The sequence below is a fragment of the Bolinopsis microptera genome, chromosome 1 (assembly GCF_026151205.1).
Source record: "Bolinopsis microptera isolate Bmic1 chromosome 1, MBARI_Bmic_1.0, whole genome shotgun sequence".
Lineage (NCBI taxonomy): Eukaryota > Metazoa > Ctenophora > Tentaculata > Lobata > Bolinopsidae > Bolinopsis > Bolinopsis microptera.
The window spans coordinates 21,974,113-21,997,983 of NC_087072.1; the positions used below are offsets into that span (position 1 = coordinate 21,974,113).

Genomic DNA, 23,871 nt, shown 5'->3' on the forward strand with positions numbered 1-23,871 from the left:
CGTCCAAACTCGCTCTCGAAGTTGCGATTCTGAACATCTGTTTTTAATTTCACACTTCAAATTTTTTGACACGTCAAAATACGTCTAGCAAACTTAATTTAAGCGCGTTAATAAAATCAAACCTCACAAAGAAACATATTTGACAATTCTTATAAAAATCAACCTGCTGCCGCTGGCATACAAATTTCAGTTCTTACTAAAACAGAAATCATGATTTTCTTTGTGCTCCTAATTGGAGCTGCTTCAGCAGCAGCACCTGGACTTCTCCAGTCAGCCCTGAGTAACCCCGCTGTCTTCACCAAACTGTTCTCTGAATATGGAGTAGCCCAGGATAGACATTACCTTGCACAGGAGAGGAGACTCAGAGCAGGTCTCTTCAGACAGACCCTTAAAGAGGTGAGTATTAGGCACTGACTACCGCTCTTGCTGGTGAATCTTTTTCCTGGTTATCAAATAGTTAATTCTCAACTGAGCCATAGGAAGATGATTCTGAGTGCATGCATTATTTTTGTATCCTTCACTTTACTGTTTACTGTAGTTCATGGGTACATATTATACAGAAGTCCACTAATATAAACCAGCGTTTCACAACTGATCGTGTCCCACCACCAGGTTGTAGAGCATAACGGAGTGGGAGATCGAGAGGATTGGGTGATGGAACTTAACATGTTCGCTGACATGACTGAGGAGGAAAAGGCTGGTTACACTGGATTCAACGCTTCTCAGGCCCTTGAAAGTCTTGGTGATGTTGAGGAGGCAGTAGTTCCTCAATACCTCTCTAACCCTTCCTGTGAGTTATCGTCAATTTAATCATGAAGGCATCTTGGAGTCTTACTTTTAGAATTCCAACAAAGCATACGGTGTTAATTTTTACTTTGGTTTATAAATAAAACGTTCCGAATCTCAGCTAAGGACTGGAGAGGTGTAGCTGTGACTAAAGTAAAAGACCAAAAGAGCTGCGGTTCTTGCTGGATCTTCTCTGGAGTAAGTAATTTATATACATCCGCCAAAAAAAACCTTAAAAAGTCTCAAAGTTTACATCCTTTTATTTGTTCTAACTTGAGCTGATACCAGCCAGTTAATATATGTTTTTTACTCAGTTTGGAGCTCTCGAAGGACACTACAAGACTCAAGGTAGCATCCTGAAATCTTTCTCCGAGCAAGAAGGTTTGAACTGTATCCAGAGGAACGGCTGTAAAGGAGGCTTCATGGGAAAAGTTTTCGACTGGCTCAAAAAATCAAACAGGGTAGGAGCAATGAAAGATCTCCCCTACTCTGGAAGACAGGGAAGTTGCAGTGGCAATAGCCAAAACGCCCTCATAGCTTTCCGAGTAACTGGTTACTCTAACGCTAGAGGAGATTCCGGCCATGTTACTGCTCTGGCCACCAAGGGACCCCTCTCTGTCGGCTACAGTGTTGCCAGTGATTTCTTCAAGTACAAGGGTGGAGTCTACAGGAGGTCTTCCTGTTCAGGTAGGTGTTCTTCTTGAGAATAGTTTGAAGTGTCATTTAATATCCAAGTGCACATTCATTTGGTGGAGCTTTTGACATCCTGAGTTTAGCCATTCTAAATTCTAAATTTTGATCATCAATACTAATCATAGATTTAATCATCAAAATGTCATCATCTTGGAATATGTTTGTCACGTAACCACGAACTTCAGTATAAATATCCCAGGCGGAGGGCACGCTGTGACGAGTGTAGGTTACACTGCTGACTACTTCAGGATGAAGAACAGTTGGGGCGCTCGGTGGGGTGAGAGCGGTTACTTCAGGATCGGGCGTGGTAATGTGTGCGGAATCACCAACATGGGATTCGCTCCCACCTTCCAATCTACCGGTCAAACTGACAATGGCACTGATGAGGGAGGTAAGCCGGGAAGCCGATATAAGACTCGTTGTATACAATTGTCACTTGCTTAAGTTATTCGGATTGCGTCTAAGACGTGAATCCCATTACTAACAACTGATCACGATATCTTCTAATTCAGGTGATGACGGTGGTGATGACGGTGGTGATGACGACAACAACAAAACATGTACTGACAATCACAGCAGATGTTCCGAATGGGCTGGCCGAAACCCCTCAGAGTGTGCAGAGGTGACTGCAATTTCGAAAATGTTTTTTCACAATTTAGTAACTTTTGATTGAGATGAAACTCAACTAATCAATAAAATTTGAGCAGTGCCATTACTTACTGTTTAACAAAACAAACCCCTCAGAACTGGACCTACATGAAGTCAAACTGCCAGAAATCCTGCCAGCAGTGTGGATGTCAAGACATGAGCGCCAAGTGTGGAGGATGGAAAGCAAAGGGATATTGTGGATCCGGAGGTTATGTTGACTACATGAACTTCGTGTGCAGGAAGTCTTGTGACAAATGCGGTAAAGATGACGGTGGTGACGGTGGAGATTGCCAGGAAGGTTTTAAGAAGTGCCCTGATGGCAGCTGTAAACACGAGCACTGGGACTGTTAGGATTCACGGACTGGTTCAAATAAAGCGCGTAGTAATTAGAAAACTTGCAATTTAGTTTTATCTGAAAATATTTACTAAATATTTGTTTTATTTTTTCAATATTTAGCCTGAAATAATTGTAACAGTTGACACAAATATAATCTCAAACTATTTTAGGTCAGAGGATACTTTGATAGACGTTATTATTCTAACATAATTTAGAATTTAGTAATGACTTGTTAGCCTCATTTCCCCCTCAATTATAAGGCAAAAAGGGGTCGGCTTGGCCAGCCTTCGACCTAAAGCATCCATCTCATGTATTTTAGGTCAGATGATACTTTGATAGACGTTATTATTCAAATATAATTCATAACTTAGTAATAACTTGTTAGCCTCATTTCCCTCTATTAGCGAAAATATTCCTCTTATCTTCGGATTCTGAAAGAGTTCGATCTGATGAATCGATTGAAGTTGAACACGTCCAAACTTGTATTACATACTTGGAAGCTGTCATTAGAATACAAAATGTAAAATGACTCGTTAGCTTCAATTTTCCCTCGATTAAATGCTTCAAAAATTGTATTAATCGAAACTCAATTAGTTGAACTATCTTACTTACTTACTTACTTGTACTTGAAAAGGTCTCCTCCTAGTCGTTGGAGTGGCCTGCACCACATAGTAACTCCTTTCTCCGGTGTATTAGACCTCTCCAGTGAACCCTGTCTGTAGCTTGTTGTTCTGCATCTTCTATCGTGATGTTATCGACACCTGTGAAGATTGCTGCATCCTCCCGGACACATGACAACCAGTTTTTCCGAGGTAAACCTCTTGACCTTTTACCATGCTTTGGGATCCAGTGCAGAAGATAGTTGGGTATTCTTTCTTCTGGCATCCTCACCACCTGGCCAAACCATCGGAGTCTAGCTGCTCGTACGAAAGTATCAACAGGGGCGATGTTAACCCGCTTAAGTACATCAGCATTAGATACATAATAAAACCATTTGATTTTCAGGATTCTCCTCAGACATCTATGATGGAACACCTCAAATCTTTTCATCTGCGTCTGTGTGGTATTCCATACCTCACTTCCATAAAGCAGTATAGTGAGCACAGCCGCTTTGTAAATCCTGATTTTAGTTGGAGTCTTAATGCTGCGACTGTACCATATACTGCTAAGCTGATAGAATGCCCCAGAGGCCTTTTGAATTCGAGCTGATAGTTCTTTGTCAATTGTTCCATTCGCACTGATGATTGCACCCAAGTAAGTGAAATTGCTGACCTGCTGTATTGGGAGACCTTCCACATTGATGTCCATAGTGTCGTCTTTAGAATACGGCCTCTGCGATGCACTTTTGCTGACAACCATGCTCTGTGTTTTGCCAGCATTAATCTTCAGACCCGCATAGGCACTGTATTTGCAGAGAAGGTCAGTGGTTTCCTGCAGCCCCTCTTTTGAGTTATCTAACATGGCCATGTCATCAGCGTAATCAGTGTCCAAGAGATGTTTCTCTTCTACCCCGGGGGCTGGCAGCTGTAATAAAGCCCCCTTGCTAATGACTTTGTTTAGTTCCATAAGGTATGCCGAAAAATTCAAACAAAAGTTGAAGACTGGTGGTCCCTGTATATCACCTTGCCCAGTTCCCGAGTTGACATCAAACCAACCTGTAACCTCTCCATTGACCCTAACAGCACTAATTGTGTGAGTGAAGAAAACCTTTATAATTCTAATGTACTTGTCAGGTAAGCCGTAGTGCTGCATACTTCTCCAAATGAACTGCCTGTCAATCGAATCAAAAGCTGCTTTGAAATCAACAAAATTAATATACAGAGGAATATTATACTCAATGCATTGGTGTATAATACAGCGGAGTGAATAAACCTGGTCAATACATGAGCGATTCTGTCTAAAACCACTTTGATTCTCCCGGAGAAATTTTTCCATGCCATTGCTAAGTCTCTGCAGGAGTATCATCTGCAGGAGCTTCGGGGCTGTGGATCTTAATGTAATGCCTCTGTTGTTAGCGCAATGAGAGGTGTCACCTTTCTTTCCAACGATGATAATAACACCTTTGGACCAATCCTCAGGAATCTTCTCATCTTCCCACACTTTCTTGAACAACACAACTAGTTGATCAACCAACCCATCCTGTCCATACTTAAGTTGCTCGTTGGTGATACCATCCACTCCTGGACTTTTGTGATTCTTGAGTTTTTTGAGGGCATCAACAATCTCGTTTCTTGTAGGAGCTTCATCCGAATCGGAAAGGTCGTCAAAACTGGGTTGCGGAGGGATGTTGTCTAGGTCAGAAATATTGGCCTCTTGCGGGGGAGGGTTCAATAGCCTAGAGAAGTGCTCTTTCCACCTTTCTTTCTGGGCATGAGGGTCGGCAATCAACTGGCCAGATACGTCTCTAACTGCAGTTGACTGCTTCTTCTTCTTTCCAGATATGACATTGATCTTCTGCCATACCTCACGTTGCTGACCTTTTCTCGCAGCTTCTTCCAAGTCATTGGCCATTCTACGTGCCCAGTTGTTATCGTCCACCTTGCTACTTTTTTTAAAGAGCTTATTCAATCTAGAATACTCTGACCTGTTAGCGTTCGAATTAGGGTCTTTACGCTTAAATTCCTTACGGTTCTTCAATAATTCTTTTGTCTTCTGAGATTGGTGCCTGTCCTTCTTTTTTCGAGGTCTTTGCCCAAGAATTTCCATGGAAACTTGTTGGACAGTTGTCTTGAAGTTGTCCCACATTGATTCCAGGTCAACCTCAGGTTCCAAACAGTCAAATTTGTTTCTCAGAACAATATTGTATTCGGAAACAAGTGAATGATCACGCAGATGCTCAATAGCAGGAATCTCAAGCTTACGTTCCTGCTTCTTTTTCACTGACATAAGCTTCATTCTCAGTCGTGCTCTTACCAAATAGTGATCAGACCCAATGTCAGCCCCCCTACAAACTTTTACATTTAGCAGAGAGCCTCCAAACTTCTTACTGATACAGATGTGGTCTATTTGGTTTACAGTACGACCATTAGGTGATCTCCACGTACCTTTATGTATATCCTTTTGCTGAAACATAGTGCCACCGATGGTAAGTTGGTGGGCAATGCAAAAGTCCAACAATCGGGTACCATTGTCATTTGATGAGCTGTGAAGCGAGTGCCCACCAATGACACCTGACATAGAACTGCAGTCCGATGTGACCTTAGCATTAAGATCACCCCGTAGTAATTTTAGATCATGTCGGGGTAGCTCATCGAATGCACTTGACAACTGCTGGTAGAATTCATCCTTATCATCTGAAGCCCCCTCAGTTGGCGCATATGCCACAACAACAGAGATGTTCAGGTGTTGACTATGCAGCCTTGCACTCAACAAACGGTCAGATATTGGTAGATAGGAAATTAATGAATTTTTAATCTTCTTTGAAAGGGTAAGACCGACACCTCGCCTTCTTATACCGTCCGTCCTCCCTGAATAAATAAGTAAGGAGCCATTATCCAGTAGCTCTGATCCTGTACCAGGCATATGGGTCTCAGTTATACCCAGCAAGTCCAACTTATACTCAGAGATATTCTCTGATAGCTGGAACAACTGACTTGAACTACTTGTCAGAGATAATACATTCCATGTCCCAAATGTAAGACCTGTTTTAGAATAATTCGCTGGCTGTTTCTTATTAGAGTCGGAGTCCACATGGGTGATCTGTGGAAAAATAAATCTGCTACAATGACGTGTTCTCCCAACACTCATCTGGCCACGGGGGTCCCTTAGGCTTTGCCCCGCCACCTTCATACTGGTATCATCCGTCCTTGCATAGGGAGCCACACACCGTTTCTTGTTGTTACTTTGTGATGTTTCTGCAGCAAATTTTTAGAGAGGAGAAGTTGCTAGCATCTCGCACCCGGTTTTTTATCGACCTTTGCCTGTCTAGATCCATAGTGTTTAGTTGCACGTCATCTGTTTAAACTGGAGTCACCCAGGACAGATTACAATGCTTAATAGTAGCACCTCGAAAAGGATGTGATTCTTCATCACGCACTATGGTCATTGGAATAGGAGAGGTTATTGGCTTCACCGCCTTCACGATCACTATTCCCTGATATTATATAGTTGAACTATAGACATGTGAAATATCATATGCCTATATTAAAAGTTCTTGCTGTGACAATCTTCTAAAGTTAAATTGGAAAAAAAAGGTCCATCTCGTGCGAACTTTCCTAATAACCAGGGTCCAAACTAGAAAGGTGTCTAAAATTGCGTCTAAACTCGCTCTCGAAGTTGCGATTTTGAACATCTGTTTTTAATTTCACACTTCAAATTTTTTGACACGGTAAAACTCGTCTAGCAAACTTAATTTAAGCGCGTTAATAGAATCAAACCTCACAAACAAATACATTTGAAAATCCCTATAAAAATCAACCTGCTGCCGCTGGCATACAAATTTCAGTTCTTACTAAAACAGAAATCATGATTTTCTTTGTGCTCCTAATTGGAGCTGCTTCAGCAGCAGCACCCGGACTTCTCCAGTCAGCCCTGAGTAACCCCGCTGTCTTCACCAAACTGTTCTCTGAGTATGGAGTAGCCCAGGATAGACATTACCTTGCACAGGAGAGGCGACTCAGAGCAGGTCTCTTCAGACAGACCCTTAAAGAGGTGGGTATCAGTGGGCACTGGGTAGTAGGTATTAGTAGGTACCGAATACCGCTCTAGTTGGCGAATCTTTTTCCAGGTTATCAAATAGTTAATTCTCAACTGAGCCATAGGAAGATGATTCTGAGTGCATGCATTATTTTTGTATCCTTCACTTTACTGTTTACTTACTTACTTTGTTACTTTGTTGGGCTTCATAGAATCCTCTATCGGGCCATCGAAAAAGTCGACCCCCCGGACAGTATAGAAACTGTTTTATCACCACTCCAATCCAGCAAGGAGTTTCCATTCCGACGGCTGTATCCTGGAGCTGGAGGCTCGTCCGGAAATGACTTCACAAAGTTCGTTAAAGCTGCTTTGAATTGCATAGGATCCTCGATGGTGTGCATATGTGTTGGGATTACATTCCATAATCGAGGTCCAGTGACTGCAAATGAGTTGTCATGTAGTGCTTGATTACGTTGACTGCTGGATTTAGCTATACTGGGCGCAACTGCTTTTTGACTATGTCTGACAGTCACCGAGAACTGGATACCAATATCATTAGGGCACTTGCAATGCAGAACTTTCCACATGTTGATGATTAAATACTGTTCTCTTATTCTTTGCAATGATATCACTATCAGATCTAGGGCCTTTAATCTCTGCCAGTAGTTGAGGTGCTGGGTGCCATCTATTTTTGATGTAAACGTACGCTGAATCCCTTCTAGCTGTTGGATGTCCTTGTTCTTAGAGAAATTCCACAAAGGACAGCAATACTCCGTCTCCAGATGACTTCTAACGAGAGACTTGTATAGAGTCATCATGGTGGCTTTGTCTCTCGTTTTGAACGCACAGAACTCTATCCTTCATTACCTTGGCAGGAAACAAATTGCGGTGCTCCTACTGTTAGACTACTCCAAAGCTTTCGACCTACTTGAACACAAAATTTTGCTTAAAAAACTGGAACACTACGGAATTAGAGGTATAGCACTAAGCTGGTTCGACTCCTATCTTCACGATCGTCATCAGTTCGTCACAGTCAACGGGGTTGATTCCAGTCCCAAGACGATCAATTATGGTATTCCTCAAGGCTCTATTCTGGGCCCCCTACTCTTCGTCATCTATATAAACGACCTCCCCGGAATCTCAGACCTGGCCAAGTTCATACTTTACGCCGATGATGCAAATATTATAGTCACGGGCCATAACGAGGAAGAAATTCAAAGTAAGCTCTCCATGATTGCAACACTTCTAGTGAATTGGGTAAGTAGCAACGGGCTTTCTTTAAACCTGAAGAAGACCCACTATATGGTCTTCAGTAACCGTAAAGTAGATTATTCCAAAATAAGTCTCAACATATCTGGAACAAACATTGAACGGGTTACTGAGGCACGGTTTCTGGGTGTTATAATTGATGAGAAACTAACATGGTGTAAACATATCACAGCGGTAAGATTAAAAATGAGTAGGTACATAGGCATCATGTTCAAATTAAAACGACATCTGCCCCTAAAAGTGCGACTACAACTCTACCATAGTTTTATTGAGGCACATGTTAACTACTGCTCGTTAGCCTGGGGATTCGCGGCAAAATGTCACATTGAGACATTATTCCGTAGACAAAAGCAAGGAATGCGGATGGTTATGCCAGGATATGTAAATTACTTTTACAAAGACGGCAAATTGCCAGCTCACACCAGAGAAGCATTCTGCAAATTTGAGATTTTGACAATACACGGCATCATCGTAAAGAATGCGCTTACATTAATGCACCGCATGAAGCACTTTCCTAACACAGTACCTGTATCAATTAGAAATTTGTTTCCAGATAACATACCCACGCATGGTTCAAATCATGAGAACAGTAGCGAATGGCTAGATACGTACAATAACCGATGTTTCAAAGCATCCATCTTTTTAAAGGACCTTTACTAGCTCTAACAGACACCAACAAGAACATCACGTCCCTACCTAGCTTATTTTCAATAAATATTTACAAATCGAACGCAAAACGCGTGCTTCTTGAGCAACAGTCAACACTAGCTAACTCAGAGGACAGCTGGCCAGCATTTCTGCTACACAACGTACCTGGTTTGAGGAAGTCCAATAGATGAGGGATGATTGAGTAATACAGCGACCAATAATCGCTAAATCATGACATCATATCATAACATAACATAACATAGGACGACAGCAAACACACAATAAACGAGCAGTAATAAACAACGTTCGCTTAATGGACTGACATATTTCAGCATATTTTTCACTGCCAAAGCGCTGATAACAGCAAGCCTTACCCCACTCCGCGCGGCTTTTTAATGCACTAAATCTTAAAGATAATTCTCGCGATAAAATTTTCATCGTCACGCTTGAAAATTTCTAGAAATTAGAATAGCCGTATATTATAACAAACTATAGCAAGCAGAATTAAAAGATAAAAGGTTCTGGGACTTGAGTGGTACAAATAAAATGAAAGGCATGCTAATCATGCTCACGTACTGTAATGTGTCGAGAGTTTTTTTAATTTTTACTATTTGACAAAATAATTGATCTTTTTAGTGTGAGTGTGATTTCAACTTTGAGTTTGATAATATTTTGAAACGACTTTCGATATTATTGATTATTATATTTAATAAACTGTCTCAAAGCCCTTAGAGGTGGCTCTATACGGGTCTTTACAACAAGCACCCAAGAATTAGCAACTTTTCCTGCACGTTCAGCTATCCTGTTGACGTGTGGGGTCCAGGACAAATCAGCGGAAACTGTCACTCCTAGATCTTTCACCGTTTGAGTGGGGGTACAGCATGTTTTCGTTAGACACTTCATATGTTTGAGTTTGGATGGCGAATGGATGATCAGACAAGGAATTCTTTGGACAATGCCTGTGAACAAGAAGTTCGAACTTATCCTCATCAAGGGCCATGTTGTTGCACTTAGCGGTAGCCCAATTAACAACAGAGTTGAGATCATCCTGCAGGACATCTTTGTCGGCCAAACTGTAGATATGCTTAAGAATCCTAGTGTCATCAGCAAAGAATCTGATGACAGACCCTTTAACACATAGCTTCATATCATTTATGAACAGAATGAATAACAGTGGCCCAAGAACGGTGCCTTGTTGAACTCCGCTGAGGATTGCGGCAGGAAATGATGAGACACCATTTAACACATTACACAACACATTGCCTTCTTTCAGTCAGTAAGGATTTGATCCAGTTTACCACCTTCTCATGAAACCCCAATCTCTTCATTTTCAGAAGCAGTAACCGATGATCGAGCTTATTAAAGGCTTTGGCAAAATCCAAATATATAGCGTCAGTGTCTTCATTTCTAGTAAGACCCTGAACTATATCGTCTACGTGACATAACAGCTGGGTGATGCAGCTTCTTCCTGAGCGAAACCAGTGCTGGTTGTGGCAGAGTATCTGATTTTTCTCAATGAAGTCAACCATAACAGTCCACGAAGGATACGTTCATACACGTTGATGATGTGCGAAGTGAGAGCACATCATCAAAGTGTATGAACGTTTACTATAGTTCATGGGTACATATTATACAGAAGTCCACTAATATAAACCAGCGTTTCAGAACTGACCGTGTCCCACCCCAGGTTGTAGAACATAACGGTGTGGGAGATCGAGAGGATTGGGTGATGGAACTTAACATGTTCGCTGACATGACTGAGGAGGAAAAGGCTGGTTACACTGGATTCAACGCTTCTCAGGCCTTTGAAAGTCTTGGTGATGTTGAGGAGGCAGTAGTTCCTCAATACCTCTCTAACCCTTCCTGTGAGTTATCATCAATTTAATCATGAAGGCATCTTGATTCTTGGAGTCTTACTTTTAGAATTCCAACAAAGCACACGGTGTTTATATTTACTTTGGTTTATAAATAAAACATTCCGAATCTCAGCTAAGGACTGGAGAGGGGTAGCCGTAACCAAAGTAAAAGACCAAAAGAGCTGCGGTTCTTGCTGGATCTTCTCTGCAGTAAGTAATTTATATACATCCGCCAAAAAACCCTTAAAAGTCTCAAAGTTTAAATCCTTTTATTTGTTCTAACTTGAGCTGATACCGGCCAGTTAATTTATGTTTTTACTCAGTTTGGAGCTCTCGAAGGACACTACAAGACTCAAGGTAGCATCCTGAAATCTTTCTCCGAGCAAGAAGGTTTGAACTGTATCCAGTGGAACGGCTGTAATGGAGGCTTCATGGGAGACGTTTTCGACTGGCTCAAAGAATCAAACAGGGTAGGAGCAATGAAAGATCTCCCCTACCGTGGAAAACCGGGAAGTTGCAGTGGCAATCGCCATGAAAACGCTCTCATTGCTTTCCGTGTAACTGGTTACTCTAACGCTAGAGGAGATTCCGGCCATGTTACTGCTCTGGCCACCAAGGGACCCCTCTCTGTCGGCTACAGTGTTGCCAGTGATTTCTTCAAGTACAAGGGTGGAGTCTACAGGAAGTCTTCCTGTTCAGGTAGGTGTTCTTCTTGAGAATAGTTCGAAGTGTCATTTAATATCCAAGTACACATTCATTTGGTGGAGCTTTTGACATCCTGAGTTTAGCCATTCTAAATTATAAATTTTGATCATCAATACTAATCATATATTTAATCACCACTTCAGTATAAATATCCCAGGCGGAGGGCACGCTGTGACGAGTGTAGGTTACACTGCTGACTACTTCAGGATGAAGAACAGTTGGGGCGCTCGGTGGGGTGAGAGCGGTTACTTCAGGATCGGGCGTGGTAATGTGTGCGGAATCACCGACATGGGATTCGCTCCTACCTTCAAATCTACCGGTCAAACTGACAATGGCACTGATGAGGGAGGTAAGCCGGGAAGCCGATAAGACTCGTTGTATACAATTTTTCAGGCACCATAGCCATAGCAAGTGAATAATTAAGTCCTTATTAATTTTGTCACTTGCTTAAGTTATTCAGATTGCGTCTAGGACGTGAATCCCATGACTAACAACTGATCACGATATCTTCTAATTCAGGTGATGACGGTGGTGATGACGACAACAGTGGTGGTTACGGTGGAGATTGTCACGAAGGTTTTAGGAAGTGCCCTGATGGCAGCTGTAAACACGAGCACTGGGACTGTTAGGATTTTTGATGGAGTAGTTCAAATAAAGCGCGTAGAAATTAGAAAACTTGCAATTTAGTTTTATCTGAAAACATTGACCAAATAGTTGTTTTATTTGTTCAATCTTTAGTCTGAAATAATTGTAACAGTTGACACAAATATAATCTCAAACTGAAAATATATTTACGATTATTTGCATTACTAGAGTGATATCTGAAAAACAAGTACCAATTATATCGTTCGACTGTGTATTCACAGCATCTTCTACTATCGCTTTTAGTTTTATATCTCAAAGTACAAAAAGCTGAGAATTTAGTTTTTCAGAGTACGTCATACTATCTCGAACTAGTTTCTCGAATACATTACAACTCGCAAGGTTAACTGGGCGTTCAGTAAAAAGCCGGGCGTTATCTTTCTGAATCTGTTGCACTGTGGAGTGTGGAGAAAGTTGAACCAGCCGAACTCAGAGGCCGTTATTATCATCAGGAGGTTGTCTTGACCGTCCTGAGTTTGGAGTGAACGTTTTGTATTAAATTAAGTATACTTTTCGACAAGTTCTTCAGTTCAGCAGTGGACAATATTCTCTTCACCAAAGGAACAGTTTACGGAATATAGTCAGCAGATTTGGCACATGTAGCAAGGGGAATTTAACGCGGAAATCTGGAAAGATTATTTTGCGTTCTGTGCAAGACACAAATTTTCATTTCTGAAAAATTAAGAAATAATCGATTTTTGATATCAAGCTTAGACACTGATATGGCTCTCATAAGGTCCTCTGTATAGTTTAATAACGACAGGTTTCTTATTTTAACATACCTTATCTGACCTTATTTGGACGGACATTACTTGAACGCTGGAGGCCCTAGCGTTCATCTTAATGTCCGTTCAAATAAAGTTCGTTCAATTAATGTCCGTCCAAGTTAAAATCCGTTTAATTTTTTTCAAACATTTTTTCATTTCGAAATTTTTGTCCAGAATATGACAACTTTTTAAGTTCAGTCAATTTCAATAGCTATCATTAAACTAAACTATATTGTTGAATTAATAAAAACAAGGTATTATAAAATTTTAACAATCTGAATTGTAAATATCACATTATTGCATGATCACTATCTTGAAATTAAGTTGATCTTCGGCTTCTTCTACCTCCACATTTTCTCTTACAACTAGAATGCCTAAAGTACAGCTTAAGCTTTATCTCTAGCCCCCCACTTGGTATAGGCGACCTTCGGTGGCTTATGTCAGCTTCGATACCTTCTACCATACCACCCATCTCGATAAAGTAGAAGACAAACCGGGATATCTCCGGCCCTAGGTATGTGACCGACGGTATCTAATTTAGTCGTGTAGGTACCTTCGTACCTTATCTGCACAGCGCAGATAAGCTTACTGTATGAAAAATGGATTTGAAAATCGTTTGCTAAAATTAAAAAAACTTCAAAAAAAGATGAAAAAATTCGGAGTTTTGATAGTTTTGATTGCCTTCTAGCGTTCATATTAATGTCCGTTCATAATTATGTCCGTTCAAGTAATGTCCGTCCAAATAAGGTCCGATAAGGTAGTTCATAAATTATAAAACAAGTTTAATGCTCGAATTAATTAAAAAAATTACCTCCTTATGTTTTATTACTATGTCAAAAGAAAAATAGTGTGACTTAATAACCTCCCAGGGTTCAAAATATTTGAGGTCTGAAAACTTGCAATAATTTTTGCTGTTTACACTTTTCATGCTTTCTTTTTCAACATAGAAGACATTTCTTGAACTATTTTCATCTTAATTCTTCCAAATGCTCCTGCAGCAGTAGTTGCTGATGAAGAAGGTTGAGACACTACTACTGGAGCAGTGAAACATTGCGATGAAATAGTTTCCAAATTAGGTACTGTAGAGGCAGATACCAGTTGAGTAAGCACTGTAGAGGCAGGTACCACTTGAGTAGGTACTGTAGAGACAGGTACCAGTTGAGTAGGTATTGTAGAGGCAGGTACCATTTGAGTAGGAACTGTAGAGGCAGGTACCAGTTGAGAAGGCACTGTAGAGGCAGGTACTAGTTCAGTAGGTACTGTAGTCGTAGAGGCAGGTACCACTTGAGTAGGTACTGTAGAGGCAGGTACCAGTTGAGCAGGTACAGTAGAGGCAGGTACCAGTTGAGTAGGTTCTGTAGAGGCAGGTACCTGTTGAGTAGGTATTGTAGAGGCAGGTACCATTTGAGTAGGTACTGTAGATGCAGGCCCCAGTTGAGTAGGTACTGTAGAGGCAGGCACCACTTCAGTAGGTACTGTAGAGGCAGGTACCCCTTGAGAAGGTACTGTAAAGGCAGGTACCACTTGAGCAGGTACTGTGGAGGCAGGTACCAGTTCAGTAGGTACTGTAGAAGCAGGTACCAGTTGAATAGGTAACGTAGAGGCAGGTACCAGTTGAGTAGGTACAGTAGAGGCAGGTACCATTTGAGTAGGTACTGTAGATGCAAGTACCACTTGAGTAGGCATTGTAGAGACAGGTACTAGTTCAGTAGGTACTGTAGAGGCAGGTACCACTTGAGTAGGTACTGTAGAGGCAGATACCAGTTGAGTAGGTTCTGTAGAGGCAGGTACCAGTTGAGTAGGTATTGTATAGGCAGGTACCATTTGATTAGGTACTGTAGATGCAAGTACCACTTGAGTAGGTACTGTAGAGGCAGGTACTCCTTGAGAAGGTACTGTAGAGGCAGGTACTCCTTGAGAAGGTACTGTAGAGGCAGGTACCACTTCAGTAGGTACTGTAGAGGCAGGTACCCCTTGAGAAGGTACTGTAGAGGCAGATACCACTTGAGTAGGTACTGTAGAGGCAGGTACCACTTGAGTAGGTACTGTAGAGGCAGGTACCAGTTGATCAGGTACAGTAGAGGCAGGTACCAGTAGGGTAGGTTCTGTAGAGGCAGGTACCAGTTGAGTAGGTATTGTAGAGGCAGGTACCATTTGAGTAGGTACTGTAGAGGCAGGTACTCCTTGAGAAAGTACTGTAGAGGCAGGTACCACTTCAGTAGGTACTGTAGAGGCAGGTACCCCTTGAGAAGGTACTGTAAAGGCAGGTACCACTTGAGTAGGTACTGCGGAGGCAGGTACCAGTTCAGTAGGTACTGTAGAAGCAGGTAACAGTTCATTAAGTACTGTAGAGGCAGATACCACTTGAGTAGGTACTGTAGAGGCAGGTACCACTTGAGTAGGTACTGTAGAGGCAGGTACCAGTAGGGTAGGTTCTGTAGAGGCAGGTACCAGTTGAGTAGGTATTGTAGAGGCAGGTACCATTTGAGTAGGTACTGTAGATGCAAGTACCACTTGAGTAGGTACTGTAGAGACAGGTACCAGTTGAGTAGGTACTGTAGAGGCAGGTACCAGTTGAGTAGGTACTGTAGAGACAGATACCAGTTGAGCGGGTATTGTAGAGGCAGGTACCAGTTGAGTAGGTACTGTAGAGGCAGGCACCACTTCAGTAGGTACTGTAGAGGCAGGTATCACTTGAGCAGGTACTGTAGAGGCAGGAACCCTTTGAGAAGGTACTGTAGAGGCAGGTACCACTTGAGTAGGTACTGTAGAGGCAGGTACCAGTTGAGCAGGTACTGTAGAGGCAGTTACCAGTTGATTAGGTTCTGTAGAGGCAGGTACCATTTGAGTAGGTACTGCAGATGCAAGTACCACTTGAGTAGGTACTGCAGAGGCAGGTACCCCTTGAGAAGGTACTGTAGAGGCAGGTACCACTTCAGTAGGTACTGTAGAGGCAGGTACCCCTTGAGAATGTACTGTAAAGGCAGGTACCACTTGAGTAGGTACTGTAGAGGCAGGTACCAGTTGAGTAGGCACTGTAAAGGCAGGTACTAGTTCAGTAGGTACTGTAGAGGCAGGTACCAGTTGAGTAGGTATTGTAGAGGCAGGTACCAGTTGAGTAGGCACTGTAGAGGCAGGTACTAGTTCAGTAGGTACTGTAGAGGCAGGTACCAGTTGAGTAGGTATTGTAGAGGCAGGTACCATTTGAGTAGGTACTGTAGATGCAAGTACCACTTGAGTAGGTACTGTAGAGGCAGGTACCAGTTGAGTAGGTACTGTAGAGGCAGGTACCAGTTGAGCAGGTACAGTAGAGGCAGGTACCAGTTGAGTAGGTTCTGTAGAAACAGGTACCTGTTGAGTAGGTATTGTAGAGGCAGGTACCATTTGAGTAGGTACTGTAGATGCGGGCCCCAGTTGAGTAGGTACTGTAGAGGCAGGCACCACTTCAGTAGGTACTGTAGAGGCAGGTACCCCTTGAGAAGGTACTGTAAAGGCAGGTACCACTTGAGCAGGTACTGTGGAGGCAGGTACCAGTTCAGTAGGGACTGTAGAAGCAGGTACCAGTTGAATAGGTAACGTAGAGGCAGGTACCAGTTGAGTAGGTACAGCAGAGGCAGGTACCATTTGAGTAGGTACTGTAGATGCAAGTACCACTTGAGTAGGCATTGTAGAGACAGGTACTAGTTCAGTAGGTACTGTAGAGGCAGGTACCACTTGAGTAGGTACTGTAGAGGCAGGTACCAGTAGAATAGGTTCTGTAGAGGCAGGTACCAGTTGAGTAGGTATTGTAGAGGCAGGTACCATTTGAGTAGGTACTGTAGATGCAAGTACCACTTGAGTAGGTACTGTAGAGACAGGTACCAGTTGAGTAGGTACTGTAGAGGCAGGTACCAGTTGAGTAGGTACTGTAGAGACAGATACCAGTTGAGCGGGTACTGTAGAGGCAGGTACCAGTTGAGTAGGTACTGTAGAGGCAGGCACCACTTCAGTAGGTACTGTAGAGGCAGGTATCACTTGAGCAGGTACTGTAGAGGCAGGAACCCTTTGAGAAGGTACTGTAGAGGCAGGTACCACTTGAGTAGGTACTGTAGAGGCAGGTACCAGTTGAGCAGGTACTGTAGAGGCAGTTACCAGTTGATTAGGTTCTGTAGAGGCAGGTACCATTTGAGTAGGTACTGCAGATGCAAGTACCACTTGAGTAGGTACTGCAGAGGCAGGTACCCCTTGAGAAGGTACTGTAGAGGCAGGTACCACTTCAGTAGGTACTGTAGAGGCAGGTACCCCTTGAGAATGTACTGTAAAGGCAGGTACCACTTGAGTAGGTACTGTAGAGGCAGGTACCAGTTGAGTAGGCACTGTAAAGGCAGGTACTAGTTCAGTAGGTACTGTAGAGGCAGGTACCAGTTGAGTAGGTATTGTAGAGGCAGGTACCATTTGAGTAGGTACTGTAGATGCAAGTACCACTTGAGTAGGTACTGTAGAGGCAGGTACCAGTTGAGTAGGTACTGTAGAGGCAGGTACCAGTTGAGCAGGTACAGTAGAGGCAGGTACCAGTTGAGTAGGTTCTGTAGAAACAGGTACCTGTTGAGTAGGTATTGTAGAGGCAGGTACCATTTGAGTAGGTACTGTAGATGCGGGCCCCAGTTGAGTAGGTACTGTAGAGGCAGGCACCACTTCAGTAGGTACTGTAGAGGCAGGTACCCCTTGAGAAGGTACTGTAAAGGCAGGTACCACTTGAGCAGGTACTGTGGAGGCAGGTACCAGTTCAGTAGGGACTGTAGAAGCAGGTACCAGTTGAATAGGTAACGTAGAGGCAGGTACCAGTTGAGTAGGTACAGCAGAGGCAGGTACCATTTGAGTAGGTACTGTAGATGCAAGTACCACTTGAGTAGGCATTGTAGAGACAGGTACTAGTTCAGTAGGTACTGTAGAGGCAGGTACCACTTGAGTAGGTACTGTAGAGGCAGATACCAGTTGAGTAGGTTCTGTAGAGGCAGGTACCAGTTGAGTAGGTATTGTATAGGCAGGTACCATTTGATTAGGTACTGTAGATGCAAGTACCACTTGAGTAGGTACTGTAGAGGCAGGTACTCCTTGAGAAGGTACTGTAGAGGCAGGTACCACTTCAGTAGGTACTGTAGAGGCAGGTACCCCTTGAGAAGGTACTGTAGAGGCGGATACCACTTGAGTAGGTACTGTAGAGGCAGGTACCACTTGAGTAGGTACTGTAGAGGCAGGTACCAGTTGATCAGGTACAGTAGAGGCAGGTACCAGTAGGGTAGGTTCTGTAGAGGCAGGTACCAGTTGAGTAGGTATTGTAGAGGCAGGTACCATTTGAGTAGGTACTGTAGATGCAAGTACCAATTGAGTAGGTACTGTAGAGGCAGGTACCAGTTGAGTAGGTACTGTAGAGGCAGGTACCAGTTGAGTAGGTACTGTAGAGACAGATACCAGTTGAGCGGGTACTGTAGAGGCAGGTACCAGTTGAGTAGGTACTGTAGAGGCAGGAACCCCTTGAGAAGGTACTGTAGAGGCAGGTACCACTTGAGTAGGTACTGTAGAGGCAGGTACCAGTTGAGTAGGCACTGTAGAGGCAGGTACTAGTTCAGTAGGTACTCTAGAGGCAGGTACCAGTTGATTAGGTTCTGTAGAGGCAGGTACCATTTGAGTAGGTACTGCAGATGCAAGTACCACTTGAGTAGGTACTGCAGATGCAGGTACCCCTTGAGAAGGTACTGTAGAGGCAGGTTCCACTTCAGTAGGTACTGTAGAGGCAGGTACCCCTTGAGAAGGTACTGTAAAGGCAGGTACCACTTGAGTAGGTACTGTAGAGGCAGGTACCAGTTGAGTAGGCACTGTAGAGGCAGGTACTAGTTCAGTAGGTACTGTAGAGGCAGGTACCAGTTGAGTAGGTATTGTAGAGGCAGATACCATTTGAGTAGGTACTGTAGATGCGAGTACCACTTGAGTAGGTACTGTAGAGGCAGGTACCAGTTGAGTAGGTACTGTAGAGGCAGGTACCAGTTGAGTAGGTACAGTAGAGGCAGGTACCAGTTGAGTAGGTTCTGTAGAGGCAGGTACCAGTTGAGTAGGTATTGTAGAGGCAGGTACCATTTGAGTAGGTACTGTAGATGCAAGTACCACTTGAGTAGGTACTGTAGAGGCAGGTACCCCTTGAGAAGGTACTGTAGAGGCAGGTACCACTTCAGTAGGTACTGTAGAGGCAGGTACCAGTTCATTAGGTACTGTAGAGGCAGATACCATTTGAATAGGTACTGTAGAGGTCGGCCCGAGTTGAGTAGGTACTGTAGAGGCAGGTACCAGTTGAGTAGGTACTGTAGAGACAGATACCAGTTGAGCGGGTACTGTAGAGGCAGGTACCAGTTGAGTAGGTACTGTAGAGGCAGGCACCACTTCAGTAGGTACTGTAGAGGCAGGTATCACTTGAGCAGGTACTGTAGAGGCAGGAACCCCTTGAGAAGGTACTGTAGAGGCAGGTACCACTTGAGTAGGTACTGTAGAGGCAGGTACCAGTTGAGCAGGTACTGTAGAGGCAGTTACCAGTTGATTAGGTTCTGTAGAGGCAGGTACCATTTGAGTAGGTACTGCAGATGCAGGTACCACTTGAGTAGGTACTGTAGAGGCAGGTACCAGTTGAGTAGGCACTGTAGAGGCAGGTACTAGTTCAGTAGGTACTGTAGAGGCAGGTACCAGTTGAGTAGGTATTGTAGAGGCAGGTACCATTTGAGTAGGTACTGTAGATGCAAGTACCACTTGAGTAGGTACTGTAGAGGCAGGTACCAGTTGATTAGGGACTGTAGAGGCAGGTACCAGTTGAGTAGGTACAGTAGAGGCAGGTACCAGTTGAGTAGGTTCTGTAGAGGCAGGTACCAGTTGAGTAGGTATTGTAGAGGCAGGTACCAGTTGAGTAGGTATTGTAGAGGCAGGTACCATTTGAGTAGGTACTGTAGATGCAAGTACCACTTCAGTAGGTACTGTAGAGGCAGGTACCAGTTCATTAGGTACTGTAGAGGCAGATACCATTTGAATAGGTACTGTAGAGGTCGGTCCGAGTTGAGTAGGTACTGTAGAGGCAGGTACCAGTTCATTAGGTACTGTAGAGGCAGATACCACTTGAGTAGGTACTGTAGAGGCAGGTACTAGTTCAGTAGGTACTGTAGAGACAGGTACCTGTTCAGTAGGTACTGTAGAGGCATGTACCAGTTCATTAGGTACTGTAGAGGTAGGCCCGAGTTGAGTAGGTACTGTAGAGGCAGGTATCAGTTCATTAGGTACTGTAGAGGCAGATACCACTTGAGTAGGTACTGTAGAGGCAGGCACCAGTTGAGTAGTCTCTAACTTCTTTAATCTTGCATCGATTTCTTGCTTTATTGCGGTCAAGCCATTTTGAAATCTTTCAGTTTCTTCAAAATCAGAAAACATTCTGACTGCAAGCGTTCCACCAAGTGCCATCCCAACTGGGCCTTCCCAAACACCTGGACTCTTCATCCTTTCCTCCATGATAACTGGAATCATATTACCAGCGCCTTTCCGTCTCATTGCGTACTTAAACTCAAGTTTGCAATTGTCATTATCCTGTCCGGATTGAACTTTGTCCGCGTATCTCTTAGTTACGAACACAATAATAAGCTTGGTTTTATCAATGCCGTCACACATTTTGTCAACAATGTCACCCGTCATTCTATCACTGTCGAACCAAGTTTTATATCCGAGCTGCTTCAGAGCGTCGTTAACTGCAGACACTCTGTCGTGATTGTCCCGACCTTGTTCGTCTGTCGCCCAATCATGGGACAAAAACACATCGGTACTTTCCTCTGTCTCAACTGAACTCGTCATGTCTTAAGTGCAGAGGGTGAGAAGAAGAATACAAGAAAAAGGTTTAAGCAATATGCAAGGAGAAGTTTATGTATGGTGCAGATCCAGGCCAAGTTCTGCGACTTTACTTAAACGATTAAAGGATTAAGTAATTTGCTTATAATAATTACTTGCTTTGGATGAATATTTGTTGTTGTAAACTGATTTAAGAACAAACACCGAGCAGCGATATAACGAGTTCCAAAATCATAACCAAGTTGTTTATGTACTGCAAAATAACAAAGAGTCATTCTAAAAAGCTAAAAGTGATCTTGCATGTACCGTATTAAAATTTCCCAAGAAAAATCACCTATCCTCAATTTTCTACTCAAGAGTAAGTTTTGACCTTTAAGTCCGCATCATCGTGTCGCATTACGCACACGGCAGATGTTACCGAATTTATTTACGCGAGGTGGATGCTATACACTAAATGAGGGCTTGGAGACCGGGACGGAGATACTAATTCAGACTTCAATAATATAATACACTGAATAATGAATATTCAGTATAAAAATAGAAATCCTACGAAATTGAACTAGCTGAACGAGATGAAAGCTGCTTGCAGAGTATGAGTGATGCAGAGCAGCAGTAAGAGAAATATTATTATACAGCTAACCCCCCCCCCCCCCCCCCCAGCTAAGCACCACATTGATACCGGCATTAAACAATAGCGAAACCGCCTTTGATATACAACAATCAAGGATATCAAAATCATTTGTGACCATTAACAATCGGCTATTGACGCGAACTTTTGGTATTGAAATTACCTTTCTTAGAATCCTTGTAAGTTTTAGAAAAGGAGGACACAATGATGGTGAGAGGCATGGCGAGGAATATCATGGACAAGAAGGAGACCACAGTCCCCACAACTTGACCAGTAGGAGTTATCGGGTACACGTCTCCGTAGCCTACAGTCGACATTGTAGCCACTGCCCACCAGCTATAGTGGGGGATGAAGAACTTTAGTGATGCGGTTTTGTTTTTTATCAAACAGTACAAATATAGGACTAGAGGATGAAGAACTTTAGTGATGCGGTTTTGTTTTTTATCAAACAGTACAAATATAGGACTAGAGGATGAACAACTTTAGTGATGCGGTTTTGTTTTTTATCAAACAGTACAAATATAGGACTAGAGGATGAACAACTTTAGTGGTGCGGTTTTGTTTTTTATCAAACAGTGCAAATATAGTACTAGAGGATGTACAACTTTAGTGATGGTTTTGTTTTTATCAAACAGTGCAAATATAGGACTAGAGAATAATTTGGAGTGTGGATGTAATATTTTTCAGCAATATAGTTGGTTTATTTTATAAATAGTGACCTGCAATCTAAAATGGGAGTATCTAACCAAGTAGCGAGGATGCTGTCCATTTTAGGGTTTTGCTGGCCCTCAGCGTAGTACATAATAACACTGAATATTATTACTCCTAGACCCCACACCAGAACAAACAGTATTAACTCTGATGCTGAAATTTAAAAACTGTCAGAATTTGTAGCGATATTTTGAATCGCACAAATTATTCGACTTTTGAAGCGAAACACATTTAATTAAGTTTAATTTTAATAATTGAAGATATTGTCATTAGTGATATTGAAATACAAATAGATTGGTGCGAATAATCTCAGAAATTGATATCAAAATTCGAAATCATATTATTTTACCTGACCGCTTCAGACTGCATATTATTTTACCTGACCGCTTCAGACTGCATATTATTTTACCTGACCGCTTCAGGCTGAGGGCACTAAGGGCGACATATTATTTTACCTGACCGCTTCAGACTGAGGGCAATAAGTGCGACATATTATTTTACCTGACCGCTTCAGACTGAGGGCAATAAGTGCGACATATTATTTTACCTGGCCGCTTCAGACTGCATATTATTAACAGACTGTCGCAATAAGTGCGACATATTATTTTACCTGACTGCTTCAGACTGAGGGCAATAAGTGCGACATATTATTTTACCTGACCGCTTCAGACTGAGGGCAATAAGTGCGACATATTATTTTACCTGACCGCTTCAGACTGAGGGAAATAAGTGCGACATATTATTTTACCTGACCGCTTCAGACTGAGGGAAATAAGTGCGACATATTATTTTACCTGACCGCTTCAGACTGCATATTATTTTACCTGACCGCTTCAGACTGAGGGCAATAAGAGCGACATATTATATTACCTGACCACTTCAGACTGCATATTATTAACAGACTGTCACAATAAGTGCGACATATTATTTTACCTGACCGCTTCAGACTGAGGGCAATAAGTGCGACATATTATTTTACCTGACTGCTTCAGACTGCATATTATTTTACCTGACCGCTTCAGACTGAGGGCAATAAGTGCGAGCTTCTTGCTCCTCCTAAACAGTTTAAACATTCTGAAGACCCTTGCCAATCTGATCACTCGTAGGTATGATATATTGTTTTTTGAAATCTTTAGACAATTCTGAAATTCACTAATGTTCAGTTATGACTTTATGACATGAAAACAAAATTAGCGATATTCTGAATGTTTAAAATGACGAAAGGCTAAAATATTGAACAGGTAAAAGTCCGCACCAGGTACGCTGAAAACCATACAACATTTGACAGTTTACCTGAATGTAAAACGGCAGAACACTCATAATATCAATCCAAGTCATGATGGAAGAGATGAGTTTTCCAGGGTTTTCAGTTGTTGCGAACCTCATAACCACGTCAAGAGTGAAGAAACAAGTTGTACATAACTCAGCGTAAAATAGAGCTGCCCCTTCTGTCTGGGGAAAGATTAGTTACAGTAACGACTTAAAGAGGAAACGGTTATTTCATAGTAGCATAATCAAACCAGTGAGGATTACACAGGAACCTTCGTTACATTCAAGAAAATAGATTGTCCGTATAGTCGGAAAAAAAAAACAATTAACATATCAAATATCTTACAGATCCCAGGATATTCTCATCATCAACTTTACTCTTAACCCCCGGTATAGTCTCAATGATCATCCCGAGGATGGACACAA

At 42.6% G+C, this 23,871-nt stretch overlaps 3 protein-coding genes across 3 annotated transcripts in view; all 3 read left to right on the forward strand.

Moving 5' to 3' along the window:
• LOC134824716 (obelin-like) overlaps positions 1-23,871 on the forward strand; it is a 36,645-nt gene that overhangs the window by 10,809 nt on the left and 1,965 nt on the right. The gene's annotated exons all lie outside the window — the stretch shown is intronic.
• LOC134815890 (uncharacterized) lies at positions 129-2,557 on the forward strand. Its single transcript, XM_063824487.1, has 7 exons — positions 129-396; positions 613-790; positions 908-984; positions 1,101-1,473; positions 1,679-1,870; positions 1,992-2,101; positions 2,224-2,557. The coding sequence occupies exons 1-7, from the start codon at positions 211-213 to the stop codon at positions 2,476-2,478; spliced, it is 1,371 nt and encodes a 456-aa protein (XP_063680557.1). The 5' UTR covers positions 129-210; the 3' UTR covers positions 2,479-2,557.
• Positions 6,794-12,288, forward strand: LOC134820032 (uncharacterized). Its single transcript, XM_063830216.1, has 6 exons — positions 6,794-7,114; positions 10,704-10,881; positions 11,006-11,082; positions 11,196-11,571; positions 11,735-11,926; positions 12,097-12,288. Exons 1-6 carry the CDS (start codon positions 6,929-6,931, stop codon positions 12,204-12,206), a joined length of 1,119 nt encoding a protein of 372 aa, XP_063686286.1. The 5' UTR covers positions 6,794-6,928; the 3' UTR covers positions 12,207-12,288.

Coding starts and splice junctions, on each gene's coding strand:
- LOC134815890 (XM_063824487.1), top strand. CDS start 211: ATGATTTTCTTTGTGCTCCTAATTGGAGCTGCTTCAGCAGCAGCACCT. Junction 397..612: donor TCAGACAGACCCTTAAAGAG/GTGAGTATTAGG, acceptor TCCCACCACCAG/GTTGTAGAGCATAACGGAGT. Junction 985..1,100: donor CTTGCTGGATCTTCTCTGGA/GTAAGTAATTTA, acceptor TTTTTTACTCAG/TTTGGAGCTCTCGAAGGACA.
- LOC134820032 (XM_063830216.1), top strand. CDS start 6,929: ATGATTTTCTTTGTGCTCCTAATTGGAGCTGCTTCAGCAGCAGCACCC. Junction 7,115..10,703: donor TCAGACAGACCCTTAAAGAG/GTGGGTATCAGT, acceptor GTCCCACCCCAG/GTTGTAGAACATAACGGTGT. Junction 11,572..11,734: donor CAGGAAGTCTTCCTGTTCAG/GTAGGTGTTCTT, acceptor TAAATATCCCAG/GCGGAGGGCACGCTGTGACG.